This window comes from Garra rufa, chromosome 22, assembly GCF_049309525.1.
Source record: "Garra rufa chromosome 22, GarRuf1.0, whole genome shotgun sequence".
Classification (NCBI taxonomy): Eukaryota; Metazoa; Chordata; class Actinopteri; order Cypriniformes; family Cyprinidae; genus Garra; species Garra rufa.
In genome coordinates, this window is record NC_133382.1 from 39,518,295 (window position 1) to 39,535,288 (window position 16,994).

A 16,994-nucleotide genomic window follows, 5' to 3' on the forward strand; every position below is an offset into this window, starting at 1 on the left:
GAAATAACTAACTCTAATCAAAGAAAAAACTAATTGTAATCAAAGAAAACTGGACATTTTAACATTATTAAATGTATTATAAATAAATAAATAGTTCAAATAATGGTATATTGGGTAAAAATAAAGTTAGTAGAATGCTGTTATTATAACCTTTAAATGGCGTTCTATTAAAATAAATAAAGCCGGACATTAATGCTCTTAGAATATCACAAATAAATGTTTAAATAACATTTATAGTGAAAAAAAAGCTAGAACACTGTAAGAAACATTCTAAAATCACAATCAAGAAAACTGGGCATTTTAACTATTCTTAAAATATTATAAATGAACATTCAAATAAGGTTATATATTACGTAAAACTGGGCATTTTAACATTCTTAAAATATTATAAATGAACATTCAAATAAGGTTATATATTACGTAAAACTGGGCATTTTAACATTCTTAAATTATAAATAAATGAATGTTCTAATAATGTTATATATTGGGTAAAAATAAAAGTTAGCAGAAGGTTGTTAGAAACGTTTTTGTAACATTTAAATAACGTTCTGTTAACATTAATAAAACCAGACATCAATGCTCTTTAGAATATCAAAAATAAATGTTTAAATTAAAAAAAGACTGTAAGAAACTTTTTTTTTTAAAATAACGTTCTAATCATAATCAATCAAACTGGACATTTAAACATTTTCGAAACATTGTTTAATGTTCCCACAAGCTTTTTATAATATAAATGTTACAAAGTGATGTTTATTTTTTCAACATGATTCCAGAACTATCTGTAGAATGTTCCTGGATTTGTGATAATTCGTAAAGCATGTTTTAAGCACATATTCCTGGTTCAAGCTGATGTGAAGTATATTTTCTCCTGAGTGAATCTTTAGGAGTCTGCTGTGTTTTCATGAGATTGGCTCAGTCCCAGTGTTCATTCTTCACTCTAAAATGATGATTGAGCTGAATGTGGCTCTTCTGAGCGTAATACATACGGTAAGGCACGCGTCATGACACTCTGGGCTCTTTGGGAACTTTGACCACGAGCTCCATGGGGTTGATGTTCTTATTACTGAAGGCCTGTCGAATGATCTCCACAGCGTCCTGATGGGTCACATCCTGCAGAGACACGCCGTCCACCGAAACCAGCTCAAAACCAGCCTGAGACACACAGAACAGATCCACTGACTCACACTGAAGGACATCTCACACACACACACACACACACACACACACACACACACAGAGAGAGACAGGGGTTTCATCCGTTACCCGCAGAGCATCACTTGTAGATGCAGCTCCTCCTGGGAAAATCCTCTCGATCTTCACCATGGGCTGAACCCGAGACTCTGATCCTCCAGATATACTGATCCCTGATCACAAACACAATCACTGCACATCATTACCTGCACTTCACTTACATCATTAATTAGATTAGACGACACACATTAGAGTAGCAATGCATTATTACTTCTATATTAGGACTCACATGCAAGCTTATTAAAAAAGGAAAAAATGTAAGGTCTTATCCATCAGATGTTGACTGGATTTTGAGACATTACTGGAAGATCTAGTTATGATATTTTGATTAAAAATTACTAGGTCAAACATTCAAAATTACACATGCATTGATGAATTATTTTCAATACGATCAACAGGGTTTGTACAGATACTGGACTTTCAAGAACTTTAAACACTACTTTTTTGGTTTTTAAGGACTTCAGTCAGAGATCTCACTTTCCTATACTACTCCAAATTTAAAAAAAAAAAAAAAAATAGATAAAAATACACTAATTAAAATTACAAAAATAAAGTGCACAAAGCACATGCGAAGTGTTATTAAAAGTATTACAACATATACTACACTTTTACTATAGTGCAGTAAACCACTGTTAATATTCTTAAGGGATTTGTATGTTGTGTATACTTATTATTTCTTTTTATTTTTATAACTGTACTGCCTTAATGGTTTCTTTTCTATTGTTGAAAAAATTATTCGCCTGCACCAAAGTCCAGATTCTGAATCAAATGATTCACAAATCCTCATTTCAGATCAGGACTTATTTGACTTAGATCGGGACTTGAAATCGCAAATCGTTTGATTTGAATCATTTGCAAAATGACTCACAAACCCATTCCGATCTAAATCAAATGATTCACAATACGGGGTCCAATCGGAGCGCTTCAAAACAGTGAATTATTTTGCGAAGCAATGGTTTAACTGATTTGGAGTTTTGAAAAGCTCTGTTTCACCCATTTGTGCTTTTTAAAATCATTGTCAAAATTTGAAAATGAATGGCTCTTTTAATTTGATCTGGGTTTTGCTAGTGAATCGCTTAAAATGAATGCAGGGTTCACACACATACAGTGAAATGAAATTCCAGCACTTTAAGCACTTTTTTGATGTTTAAGGACTTCAATCAGAGATCTCACTTATCGAACAAAATGTCTTCCATTTCACATTCAAAAAAAAGAAATAAATAAAAATATAATAAAAAAGGGCTTTGTGAAATCCTGATCTGAAACAAATGTTTTGCGAACCCACACAGAAGTCCCAATCTAAATCAAATGATTCACAATCAGCACTCCTAATTTCCCATCTAAAATCATTTAATTTAAATAATTAAATTCATTAAAATGATTCACAAACCTGTTTTGATCTAAAATCAAATGATTTGTGACACCTAATTTAAATGTCCCAATCCGAAACAAATGATTCATGATACGTGATTCAATTGGAGCGCTTCAAAACAGTGAATCATTTTGCCAGGCAATGCTTCATCTGATTCTGAGTTTCGAAAATCTACGTTTCTCCCATCACAAGCGATGTCGAAATTTGAAAATGAATGGCTCTTTTAATTTGATCTGGTTTTTGCTAATGAATCACTTGAAATGAATGATTGAAATCACAAGTTTGAATCAATCGGAGCGGTTCCAGCGTAAATGATTCGGCTCATCGGTTCCTCTTTTCTCATCTTCAGCCATGTTTACACGACACTGACAGTACTACTACTGGCTTAGCTTTATTGTTTTCTGACATTAACTGAAATAAGCAAAAAGTTGTTTTTTTTAATTGCTTGAAAATATTTGTGCTTATTGATGAAGGAATACTGCTATTTTCAAAGTCCAATTCAAGTACTTTAAGCACCTTGTACGAACCCTGGATCAACAACATGCATTTACAACTAGAAACAGTGGATACCCAGAGACTGCTTGGTTTTGCTGAGGTGGACGGTGGTCAGATCAAACTCTGAATCTGTGTGGACATCACAGGTGCGTTTCTCAAATACAGACTCTCCTGCAGGTGACACAGTTGAACTATGGGACTTCTTCAGAGAACCAAAGACCTGCGATAACAGCGGCCTCTTGTGTCGAGGCGCATCCACTACAGTAAACAGCACATCTGCTCTGTCCGCTCTCCTCTCTGAATGTCCGTTCCTAACAGGAGAGCGGCCTCTTTGTGAGCCGAAAGCATCATCTGGTGTTTGGCCAGAGTCTGAATGCGTGTTCTCTGCCAGCAGCCAATTGGGAAGGAGTGTGGACATCCGGGAGGAGGTTAATGAGTCTGAATGACCGCAAGCGTCCACAGGAACGTCCAATAATGAGCTGACTGCTCTGGAGTCATTCTGGTCTTGACCACAGGACAGACGCAGCTGCTCCAGACTTTCTACAAGCTGATTCTGTCTCTGTAGGTCCTCTGCGGCGTGAAGCTCAAAATCACCTTGCAGATCTGAGGCGGAGACACACGCTTTTCATTTATTATTTGGAATCATGCATGTTGAATAAATAAAGACAAGGAATGAGTCTGAACTGTAAACTCTCTGTAAACTAAGACATTTGAACCCAGACATTTTAACATTTATTCATGGGTGAATGTTACATTTTGTTTCAGTTTTGCAAACTGAATCAACATTTAAAAACAAAAACAAACAAACAAAAAAAACCAGCAATTTTTAAATGTCTTTGAAAACATTTTCAAACGTTACATTTTCAGTGTTGATTGTAGCATTGTTGCAACCCTGAAACAAATGGCTTTCGCCACAGTTTGAATTGTTTCAATTTTGCAAAATAAAATAAAAAAAATCTCTAGTGTTGATTTAGAAGTATTTTATAAACCTTTTTAACAATCCTTCAACATCGTTTCAACATTTTCTCAACATTAAAACAACTACTGGTTAGTCATGGGGCAGTTGAGAAGTTTTAAAGCCGAAGAGGTGCGGAAGATGGACTTATTAATGGATATAATCTAAGAACTGATGCTCACCTGGTACAGGTGTGATGAGGTGGCGTCGGGGGGCGTGGCCTGACTGAGGAGAGCGTAGAGGAGAACTTCTACCTAAATAAACACGTAAAGACAAACCTAGTGGACTATGAACCACTGTTAAGCATTATTTTACATTACATTTTATTTTACATTTGCATTATTATTTGAAGATTGTAACTTTACGTGAGCGACTCTTTAGAATATCATAAGCTTCCTCTTCAAATGGAGACACCATGCTGTTGAAGAGCGGAAGATCAGTGGAGGACACGAGCGATCTGAGATGAACAGAGACACATGAGCTTTAGTGAAAGTTCAGTACATTCTGTAGACGTTACTTCTGCATGCACTAAACTGGATGCATTAAACTTCTACCAAAAAAAATATTAAAAAATGCAGTTGAATATCATAAAAAGGGCAAAAGGAAAAAAAAAATCCTAAAAAAAAAAAAAAAAAAAATTACATCCTAAAGTGGATGTTATCACGTTCAGATGTGCACTCTCAGAAACATAGAGAAGAAATGAGTGAATAAAGATCTTAAACAGCATAAAGCATATTTGAGAGTTTCTTGTACAAATAGTGTCTGGGTTTCCATCCATTTCCAACTCTTTTTCTGCACATTTTGAATGTGCACTTTTAAAGTAATCATGCATAAACACATAACCAAAACCACTTTATCTTCTGACATGACTAGCCCAATGAAAGGTCTGACCAATGATAGTTAGTTGGCTAATTTAAAATGAGCATATTTGGTTTGGCTTTTCAACTCCACACACACTGAATTTTTGCTTTTGGCCACAATTGTTCATTTCCTGTGCTTCATTATCTGATAAAGACTTTTTCTCACTCTTGATATTTTTTTAAAGGGTCATGAAACTCAAACACTTGTGATGATAACATGTATGCACCATACACTAAATATCATTTTGATCATTTTCTGAGCCATTTTGTACTTTCAACTTAAAAACACACTCATGCATCAGTGATGGGTGCTTTCAAAACCTTTGAAGACTTTGCTAAATTTGTTTCAAATCATTGGTTTCAAGTGTAAATTAAATTAAAAGTCACAAGATTTCAGCAAACAAGGTTTTGTTATACGGTTTTGATCTGATGAAGCCATGATCCACTGTCTAATGTAGTTTTAAGTGATCTTTTAAAGACAAACGCATGTTAACCAGAGCGAGAATTATACAGACACTTCATAATTAATGTTTAATTTTCATTTTAGAAAAACATTTGCAATTGGTTCAAAAAAAGTTTTTTTTGCATATTTGGATTGAGTTTTTTTAATTGCATTTACACTGTTTTGACCAGCAGATGTCATTAGTGTCGTGTTTAAAGCACTTCGAAACTGAATCATTTTGCAAAGCAACTGGTTTATCAATAGATTCGAGGAGCGTCTCGCTGCAGCCTGCGGTGGACATCCAACCCCGCCCACATCCAAGTGTGACGCCAGACGCCGCGCCCATGTTCAAACACGTCACACATCCAACATATTAAATAGTATTAACACATATTAAAATAGTGATAATATGATTAGCAATGTTCACATTTGTGGACATATCTTTAGAGAATTAGATGAAAATGAAAATATGCTAAGTGTTACTTTTACAATAACAAAACTTAGGCTACTTGTCCGTCTAAATCTGATCTTGTCTAAGCTATGTCAAAATCGATTATAATAAACGTGAATTTATGTCATTACACAAACAAATAGGGTAGGGTTTAAATGTTTTATTACCAATTACCATTTTCCTAACTTTAATCAACCAAAGCAAGCGTTTTACCGGCTGTTCGAATGTAATTAGTTCCATATGAAAGGTGACCTAGGTTTAATTTGTATTATTTAATACAAACTGTTTTGTTTACATCCCCGATACAACATACTTCCGCCATTCTTGCACATGCGTACAACATCGGGATTCTTTTTTTTTTTTTAAAAGAATAATTGGACATTACAAAAATATTGAAATAGAAATCCAGATACACAAAATACAAGCCTAATCTGTTTACAGTAATACAATATGTAATAAGATAAAATTAAAATAATAATAATAATAAAAAAAAATAAAATAAACTAATACCATAGAGAGAAAAAAATAAATAAATAAACGTATAAATAAAAAGTTAATAAATAAACAAAAATTAAATTAAAACCTAGAAACAACTAAACAATAGTTCAAATTTTCTTCCTTTTCCCTTACATATACAAAAATTATATTGTGGGAGCATAACCAGAAAAAAAGTTCTCCGTGAAATGTAACAACAAATGTATTCATTTGTTTTAAAGACTTTTCAAAACTTCTATTTCTGATAAAAATAAATTACATTTTGGTATGCATTTAGCAAATTTCTGTTTATGAATATAATATTTGCCTTGCAAAATGTAAAAGTTAACAACGTACTCAATCATTTTACTTTTATGAGAATAAGTACAGATAACATCTTTTAAAGAAAGCATATAATTAACATTTCTTTGCAGAAATAGAAAGGTGCTAACATCAGACTAAAAACTAAGAGACAATTCACAATTATAAAACAAATGACACAAGTCTTCTTCATGTGTGTTACAGAAACTGCAGGTATTTTCAATGTCCATGAATTTAGAAAGAGCTACTTTACATGGATAAATTTCGTGAAGTATTTTGAAATGCACCGCTTTAAGGCTACCGATGGGGAGGGGAGTCACACGGTGACGCATTGACGTGGGCGTGGTGTCTGACGTCACACATGGATGTGGGCGGGGTTGGATGTCCACCGCAGGCTGCAGCGAGCCCTACTTGGAGGATTCTCCAACTCTAGATTGATTACAGCGTAGTGTAAAAATGTAACAAGTCCTAAGTGTTTAATCTCTTTCTAAACACATTTTATGTATTCTAGTGCTCCAACAGGGTGTCTACAGGTTTGACCAAGTTAAATTTAAGACATTTTAAGACTTTTTAATACCATTTTCAAACAAAATTTAAGACCAAATTGAAAGTCCCGCAAAAGTCTAGCACAAAACTATGAAGATATTTTAAATTATTATTTTATTTAACTGATTATTCTTGGGAATATTCAACAGAAAACACTATTCCAGAAGAAGAAATTATTTTCTATTCCATGACAAAGTCAAGGCTCTCACACACTTTGAAGCCAATGTAACAGTGTAACAAACACGGATTTTGAGTCATGGATCGGATCATTTTTCGGATCAGAAAAAAAAAAAAAAAGTTTGTTTTTTCCTAATTACTGAATGCTTACTTTAGGTAGGCTACTTCTCACCCACAGCAAAAACTACTATCTGAACTAAAGTTCAGTAACAAAACAAGAACAATTACACAAATGACAAGTGTAAATGAATACAACATAAAGTTAGTAATAAAATCAATAACACTAGTATTCAGGAGGGGAAATTTAATAATTAATTGTAAAATAACTAGTGTTTCTCACTGCAGGTATTTATAGGACGCTGTCTCTTTAAGGCCAAATGCATGCATCTCTTTCTCAGCTGTTTCGGTTCACTGAAGACATAAACGACTGTTAAACAGAATACCAAAACGGGTATTAAGACATGACTTGGTATGTACGTTTCCGTTCAAATAGCAGTTAAAGAGGAATCAATCTGTGTGAATCGCGCCGCGCGCCTCTCTCTCCTCTCTCTCTCTCTGCGCGTGCTCGCGTCAGTTGTGTGCGGCAACGTAAAAACATGTGCTAATTATAAACTTTTACTCTATGATGGTTAAACTTAACAGTTAATCTGCAATAGAGGATGGATACCCGAGCCGAGCCCGACGGTACCCGACGGAACCCGACGGGCCGGGCCGGGTTCGGACAGATATTTAGAAAGGATGCTCGGGTTCGGGTCGGGCTCGGTTACATCAGCGCGATAGTGCGCCTGTGTTATAACAGCGCTTTTTGCCCCGTGTGCACTGATGCGCTCATCTGTTGACATTTCCGAACGCCTTCCTACAGTTGCTTAATAAAAGCGGGCTTTCCACACAAAAAACTGCACGTGTCATTAGTATGAGAAAAAAAAAAGATTTTAACTGTGTCGGGCTGGGATCGGGCTCGGACATAAATATCTTAATGCCTGTCGGGTTCGGGTCGGGCTCGGTTACTGCTCTGTCGGACGCGGGCCGGGCTCGGACAGAAAAATGCGGCCCGATCCGCACTCTAATCTGCAAATCAAATACGTGTAGTTGGGCGGAAACCTGCTAAATCTGGCAACACTGAGGCGTTGTCAAGCAAGCGCGTGTCTAGCAACAGAACAGATTTAGAACGTGCGCAGGAGATTCTCCTCAAAACGATAAACTTTTCCTTTTCAAAGTGTAAAAAATTTAAGACCCTTGGATTTAGATTTAAGACAAATTAAGACATTTAAAGGCCTTATTTTAGGACAACGGAATTTAAGACTTTTTAAGGATCCGCGGCCACCCTGTCCAAACATAAACCAGCACCATTAACACACACATGTATCTGATATGATCATAACTGGTGTCAGCCAGTTTGTCTCTTAAAATAAAGATACTTGAGTGTTTACGGTCATATTTTAAACAGAAAATCTTAAATGCTTCAGACAGTGATGAGCTGTTTAAGTACTTGAACATTTATGAATAGAACTCTCTAAAAACATGATAAAGCTGAAGTGCAACCCTGCGTTTGTTAGCAGTGCTGTTCTGTTCTCACTTCAGTATCTCTAGTGTGCAAACCGATCGTTATCTCAGTATTCACACACTCATACTTTTGTCTCATGATTGGTAAACTCTTGTCTTGTCTATATTCACATTTTAATGTTCATCTCTATAGTGAGTTTTGTAGGTCAGTGTTAAGATTTGTTGCACTTGTCTCTTTCCTCTCCCCACACTTTTTTTTTCACTTATACAATCACGCTTCATTACTCCAACACAATATTTCATTAAAAGCAACCACACATTGTCCCACACTCAAGCACTCAATCTTTCTGTTCAACCAGAGTGCTGCCATCTGAGGGATTTTGAAGGCTCTCATTAACCCTGAACACCTGCCTCAACTGATCAGCCCAACTAGTATCAATTAGCCCAGGTTGTTAACAGGTTGTACGTTCCAAACAAAAGGGATTTAAAAGATTTACAAGATTTTCAAAACCGAAAAATGCAACCATGCCAATCAAAAATACACGGTCAATTAATATTTTTGAGCAATAAACACTGTATTATGTTAAAAATCTTGAATCAAATTGACCCTAATTAGATTCAAAATTCAGCAAAATTAAGGTTAAAACTGTTCATTTTTAACATTAATACTTCTTATACATTGCAAAAAACATATTTAAAACTGTATTTTTCACTTTTCATTTTTTTTCACAAACTGTACATTTTATAGACATTTTATTTTCCAGTTTTAACATTTAAACAGAAAAGGTATTGAAAATCACTTATTCTGTGTACTTTCCTGAGGCTTAAACAATATGTGACCCTGGACCACAAAACTAGTCTTAAGTCGCTGGGGTATGTTTGTAGCAATAGCCAAAAATACATTGTATGGGTCAAAATTATTGATTTTTCTTTTCTGCCAAAAATCATTAGGAAATGAAGTAAAGATCACGTTCCATGAAGATTTTTTGTAAAATTCCAACTGTAAATATATCAAAGTGTAATTTTTGATTAGTAATATGCATTGTTAAGAACTTCATTTGGAGAACTTTAAAGGTGATTTTCTCAGTATTTTGATTTTTTTGCACCCTCAGATTCCAGATTTTCAAATAGATGTATCTCGGCCAAATATTGTCCTATCCTAACAAACCATATATCAATAGAAAGCTTATTTATTGAGCTTTCATATGATGTATGCATCTCAGTTTTGTCAAATTTAACCTTATGACTGGTTTTGTGGTCCAGGGTCACATATGTGAATGACACTCGCAATGCCAAAATCATGGGTTTAATTCCTAGTTAAATTTTACACCACAACCATACATCCTCAATGCAGTGTAAATTTCTTTAAATAAAAGTATCTACCAAATGCATAAATGTAAACACTCTTAAAGGGTGAAATACGATGGTGAAACTGACTCACAAACATCGTAATAAAAATGAGTGTATGCACACTTCTACAACACACCAGAGGTTGAAACTATGCATGCATGTTCATATAATGAAAAAAAGTCAGATTTACTTTTTTTTTTTTTTTAATTTTGCATTCAAATGACAACATTGTCAAAATGATCCCCGTTTTTCGCTGATAGGCTAATGCATGCCAGGCCAGTTGCTGACGATGTAAATAAACACTGCATGCCTTCACATAAAACATATAGACTCACATGCATGCATAAATTTGCGGTTTTGTAGTTTACATGGAGACGATAATGATGTTTTCAAAAACTCTGAAAACATAAATTTTGAGGTTGCATTTTCATAAACGAACGTACAAAACACATAAAAAAAAATAAGTTTTTAGGTGAAAACGGTGTCTCTAATCACCTCTTAGACTTGCAAAAGAAATGCTAGATATATGCCGCATCATTTTTGTTTGTTTACACATCATTTTTTCCTCTCACCTGATCTCTCGGAGCAGAAGGAGCTTCTCTGGCGTGTTCAGGATGGCCAGCAGCGGATGCGCAAGTGTCTGAAGCCCTCGCTCTGACAAATACTATAAGAATAGCACATGAGTTTTGTCTCTGGACGAACAAAACCTTTATTTATTATTATTTAAGGACAGCGTGAGTAAATGAATCTCCTTTACCCGCTTACAGATTTCCATGAGCAGGAGCACATCTTCATCCTCCAGCAATCTGACAGCCATTTCCCGCACCTGAGACAGAGCGTCCTGCTCAGATAAACCAGCATCATACCTGCCTGGGGAAACATTCAGATTTCAATCAGATTTGTTTTACTTTTTAAAGTTAATAAAGAATATTTGTAATATATAATTCAAATTAAATATATTTCTCATTAACATTTCTCGTCTTTGTAATGCATTTTGTGAATGTTTTCAGCAGGAAGGACACATGCAGTGTCTTTACAGATTTCGTTCAAAGGACATCTCTAGTATTACCCAGACTGCACTCTGTGCGAGATGGAGATCTGGATCGGGATCTTGAGGAAACTCGCTTTCGGAAAAGACCGAAGAATGTTTTGGAGCGCTGCAGTGGACTGCTTCTCTCTTCACCTTTTTCCGTCTGCTTCCTCTTCTGTTTCTTCTCCTCTTCTGTAGGAACAGGAGAAACAAAGCATTTGCATTACTGGTAGTAAAGGTCATTGCACACTGAATTAAACATTTTTGCACACTGTGTCAATCACGTTTACACACTGCCTCCGAAACTTTTTTACATCATAAAAATTGGATCAGGTTTGATTTTTTGCATTTTCGCATCCATAGCAAGCATTTTAATAGAAAAGGATTACAAATATGAAAAAAACCATACAAAAATTTCAAAATCAGACCTTAAAAGTACATGAAATCAGGTAGATGCTTGTTCTGTTTTAGTTGATCATAGACAAACATAAAGGTTTTTGCACTTCAAAAATTAATCAAAAAGTGGCATTGCTGTGTTTTATCCCAAATTTATTGACCATTTTATAAATGGTATAACAAAAAGCCAGATTGATGCACCATTTATTTTAACAAAACTGTGTTGTCAAATTCATTTAATATCAAGTATTGAAGTAGAAATTACAGAAATAAAATGAATATGTGATAAAGTGCTTATATTTATAAAAATGCTTCTCTATAGTTATTTTTTTAGATAACTAACGAGTTTATAGACATTGAATGTCTTTCCGGAGGTAAATGTGACATTATTGATCTCAAGCTTTTATTGACGTCTTTCTGTGGTTGAAACACTGATTGATTTATTACATGAGATGATTTATTTCAGTAGGTTGTTCATTTCTTTTGATGTTCATTCGTGTTTATTTGCTGCTATAACTAGTAGTAAAGAAGAAGAGATCATTGGTACACTACAGAATCTGTCACCACCAGAGCCACAAAAACGCATTTAACCCATTTAATCCCACCGGTCACAATTGTGACTGTAAAAAAGGTTTTCATTTTAAAAGCTCTAAATGCTTTACTGACTTGATGTTTCTGTGCACTTCCTGCAAATATGGAAAAAACAAAGTGTCTCAATTAAATATGTGCAGTTTCACATGGTTAGTGCCAACCGTCACATGACCAGACGATGATGGCTGCATCAAAGCTTCAAAACAAGGCTAGTAAAGTATGTTAACATAAAGATATGACAAAGATTTTTGGTACACATTATCTCTAAGGTGTCTAGTATTAATGTATTTTTATATAATTGTGAGCGGTGGGATAATAGTGAACTTAGGTATGCAATATAAATCCAATGCAGTTGTTAGTAAAGATTGCAATGACAAAATATTGCACTAAATCAAAAGTTCAAATGTTACAAATAAGTTACAATGTTGATGTTGCAATACTGCTAGCACTAATAGAACAATTTGATGATATATGTTACAATAAAGAAACAATTTTTGTCTTTTGTCTCAGTATTGCTTTCAATGTTGTATAAGTTTTTTTTATGCATAATAGTAATCCTAGAATGTGATCAAAGAGTTTAAAATAGCTTGGCTAAGATATATAACCATTTTTATGACTGCAGAAATACGTTAATTCAGTACACACATTATCCCACCGCTCACAATTTTTCACACACTTTTCCAAAAATAATTATTGATTATTTTGAGGGTTACTAATGACACATGATTTGGATATTTTCATGTCTTGGAAAAATTTGGGAATAAACTTGTTAATGATTGAATTTAGTGATAAAATGTCAAAAGCAACAAAGCTTATTGTGATTATTGAATGGAAGGTCGAATTTTTTGACATATTTTCTAAATTTCGTTGCATATGATCACAATATATCGCACAACCCTACCTGACACAGTCACGTGACTTCGAGTTCGGCGTATCGGAGGACTCGGACGGCTGAGAGCCATGAGCAGAGATGTTTTTCTGCCTTCCGTTCTTCTCTCTCCTAACTCTCCTTCGCTCCGGATCACAGAGTCCTGCAGCAGCTCAGTGGGTCCTCTGTTCAGCGTCCGCAGCTGCTCTGACCGACCGTCACTATCGGTGGAATCTGGATGAAACTGGGCCTCAGTGGAGCCGAGGACGTCGGACATTTTGGCTCCTAAGGGCAAACTAACAGGTAGAGTCGCTTGAGAGAGTCCGCTCACAGAGCCCAGGGGCGTCCCAGAGGACAAAGACGAAGTGGATGAGTGAGACTCCGACCCTTGTGAAGACGAATAGACAGTTCCAGTGCCCGCTGAAAGAGGTCAAAGGTCAGTGTACTGAGAGATTAACACTTTATATTATTGTGAAACAAAACTCACATTTATTCATCCAGCTGAGTTCTGTCACCATTTCTTTGTAGGCTGGATATCTGCCCGCTTCCTGTGAACAAAATAAAGTCATATCATATTTATGTACAAGCTGCCAATTACCGCAGAATATCATTTTGTCTGTCGTCTTTTTAAACATTTTTGTCAGCCAAAAACCTAAAATATTTTCTTAAATTTGATTTTAAGTCAATATTTCAAATTTCAATTCCATTGACCCTGGACCACAAAACCAGACATAAGGGTCAATTTTTTTTAAATTGAGATTTATACATAATCTAAAAGCTGAATAAATAAGCTTTCCTATGATGTTTGTTAGGAAAATCTGTAATCTGAGGGTGCAAAAAAATCGATATGTTGAGAAAATCACCTTTAAAGCTGTCCAAATGAAGTTCTCAGCAATGCATATTACTTATCAAAAATTAAGTTTGGATATATTTAAAGATATCTTCATGGACAAGATCTGTACTTAATATCCTAATGACTTTTGACATAAAAGAAAAATCGATCATTTTGACCCATACAATGTGTTTTTGGCTATTGCTCCAAATATACCCATGCTACTTAAGATTTCATGGTCCATGGTCACATATTTATCACCACATTCACATGTTTACGGTTCTCTGATTTTGATGACCACATGAAATGCAGACAAATAACAACCCAAGTAAAACAAATAAAATATTTAATCTTTTTTGGCGTTTTTTTTTTTTTTTTGATTGTTTTTATTTCTAAAAATTATTTATTTTAATAAAAAAAAAAAAAAAGTTTTTAGTGTTTCATTTGTTTGTTTTTTACTAAAAATATATTTATATATTTTTACATTTATTAGATTTTTCATCATTTTTAATTTCAATAAATAAATAATATATTCAAGATTCACTGTTGAGTGCCAGTCACATGATGTGCAGCTAAACATAAAATATTTTATCTTATGTATTTTAAGAATTTTAATATTTTATCTTTATTATATTTTTATTTTGTATTTTAATTTCACATTTTTATAGTCTAATTTTTAGTATTTGTTTTATTGTATGGTTTTTAAAATTATTTAGTTTTACATTTTCTAATGATTTAATTATTATTTCAATAATTACTTAACACGTCTGTATGTGTACTGTCCTCTAAAGTTGGCTATTGGTCGCATGATATGCAGGTAAACTCATTTTTATTAAGCTTTTTAATTTACCTTTTTATTTTTTTGTTAATTTATCATTTTTATGATTTAATGAGTTCATCATTCTTCGCAAAAACCTGACTGTCATAAACTTGACTGTCTTGTCTGTACTGGCAAAAAAACAAGTATTAACAAGGAGCAGTATGCTCCAAACCATTTAGTCCTGAACATGAATATTTGGAAAAGTGGCCTGTTTAATATGGACACAAAGAGTGTATGAGTTTGCAGGAATACCTGATCCAGGAACAGAGTGAATAATGCACAGCCGACACACACAGAAACCAGAGAGCCACATCAGCCATCTGCTGTGTGTGTGTGTGTGTGTGTGTGTGTGTGAGACTCACTTTAATAGTCAGTATGACATGAGGATGACTCTTCAGCACTTCCACTGCTCTGTAATGGTTGACGTTCTCAAAGCTCACGCCATTGGCCGACAGAATCTGATCCCCCATCTTAACTCCGCCCTGTTCCGCCAGACCGCCAGGATCCAGTCTGCAAGCAGCCAATCAGAAACAACACTAGTGTTACATTCACAGATTTTCAAATAGATGTATCTCGGCCAAATATTGTCCTATCCTAACAAACCATACATCAATAGAAAGCTTATTTACTGAGCTTTCATATGATGCATACATCTCAGTTTTGTAAAATTTAACCTTATGACTGGTTTTGTGGTCCAGGGTCACATATTACGTTTGATTATGTCTGGAAAGCACATACTCTATTTATCCCATTCTCTCTCACTCACAGACACACACACATACAGTTAGCACACACTTTAGCGCTGTTCTGATGATTACCAACTTAAAAATGATGGTTCTCACACGCGAGGTAACAACGGCGTGGTCTTGTAGAAAATGAACTAAGTTTCACTATTAGTAGAGACAATGCTGCCGATCACTTCTGAGAGACGCATAGACTTGAGAGGTAATTCATGCACTTAATCTCTCTCTTTCTGAGAGAAATTTTTTCGTCTAAACTTTATTATTAACTGCATTAGTTTGCTATCAATGGCTCAAGCGTCGTTACTAGGTCTAAAATGACGTTTCGGAACTAGCAACTAGGGTTGGATGAGCTGCGTAAGATAGCGGTTTAAGGACAAAAACTGGATGAATGTCTTGAAATATATCATCTGATCAATGTTGAGGTGTGGTAACCATAGTATAAGTGGAATAATTGACTTCGGTCAGTTGAATTCTACGAAAATAATAACTCTGCCTCGCATTGTGGCAGCATCACCACCTCAGGTGTGCATTATATTCTAAGAATTCAACGGCCCGTCGTCAATTATTCCTTACTTAATGCTCTTCAAGGGCTTCAAAAATACTATAAAATCAAATGAAATGTTTAGAATATGTAGCGCAACCCGAGGACGCCAGTTGTGTGACTCTTGTATGTGTGTGTTTGGAGCTGTACTGACTTGGAGACGTAGATGCCCAGGTTGTATTCTCGTCCTCCGCGGATGTTGAGTCCCAGGCAGGGCTGGTGCTGAGAGAGATGCAGGTGAATCGTCCGACACAGCGCTCCATCTGAGCTGTACACCGAGACACGAGCATCTGATTCCTCAACCACCATCCGCCGATGGATCAGATCCACCCTAAACACACAAACACACACAGTGAGGATCTCAGCTCTGGACCCAAAGTGCTCAATAAGGTTGGTGACACTCACCACGTGGTCTTCTCATTAGTGTAGCGAAGGCCAGGTACGCGACCCACCCGCTGGACGACCAGACGAAGACGAGCGTGACCCGTCAACACCTTCACAGCGCTGCTCATGCTGATGTTCTCCAGACTCACACCGTTCACCTCCAGCAGCTTATCGCCGACACACAGACCCGCCAGCTCTACACACACATATGTTAATGTTGTAAAATTAATCAATTATGAAACAAAACATGCATATGAACACGGAGCTTCTGACCTGCGGCACTGTTTTTCTGCACTCTGCTGATGAAGACGCCGAGTCCGTGTTCGGATCCTCCTCGCACACTAAAGCCCAGCTGACCATCTTCACCCCTGATGACCGTCAAGCTCACGATCTCACCTGCAGACAGACACACGCTCAGTGTTCAGTTCTGAGTGCTTATGTGGTTCATTCAGAGTCGCTTCACCTGCTTCACCTGTCTCAGCCTCCATCTGTGAGTCTCTGAGATCCCAGGACTCCTGCGATCTCTCAGCTCACTGCGACACAAACAAAGACAACCATCCATCAATCAAAATGTCAAAGCAAAACTAATGAT

General features: G+C 35.7%; 1 protein-coding gene across 1 annotated transcript; it reads right to left on the bottom strand.

Moving 5' to 3' along the window:
• Positions 1–797: 797 nt before the first annotated feature.
• On the bottom strand, positions 798–16,890 carry pdzd7b (PDZ domain containing 7b). Its single transcript, XM_073827967.1, has 15 exons — positions 16,866–16,890; positions 16,676–16,798; positions 16,424–16,598; positions 16,173–16,349; positions 15,097–15,244; positions 13,570–13,630; positions 13,116–13,502; positions 11,267–11,419; positions 10,955–11,067; positions 10,770–10,861; positions 4,439–4,530; positions 4,256–4,327; positions 3,194–3,721; positions 1,264–1,364; positions 798–1,152 (listed from the first exon to the last, which is right to left on the bottom strand). The coding sequence occupies exons 1-15, from the start codon at positions 16,888–16,890 to the stop codon at positions 1,000–1,002; spliced, it is 2,400 nt and encodes a 799-aa protein (XP_073684068.1). The 3' UTR covers positions 798–999.
• Between the last annotated feature and the right edge of the window lie 104 nt (positions 16,891–16,994).

Coding starts and splice junctions, on each gene's coding strand:
- pdzd7b (XM_073827967.1), bottom strand. CDS start 16,890: ATGGAGGCTGAGACAGGTGAAGCAG. Junction 4,531..10,769: donor CTTCTGCTCCGAGAGATCAG/GTGAGAGGAAAA, acceptor TGTTCATCTCAG/ATCGCTCGTGTCCTCCACTG. Junction 3,722..4,255: donor CCTCATCACACCTGTACCAG/GTGAGCATCAGT, acceptor TCTCCGCCTCAG/ATCTGCAAGGTGATTTTGAG.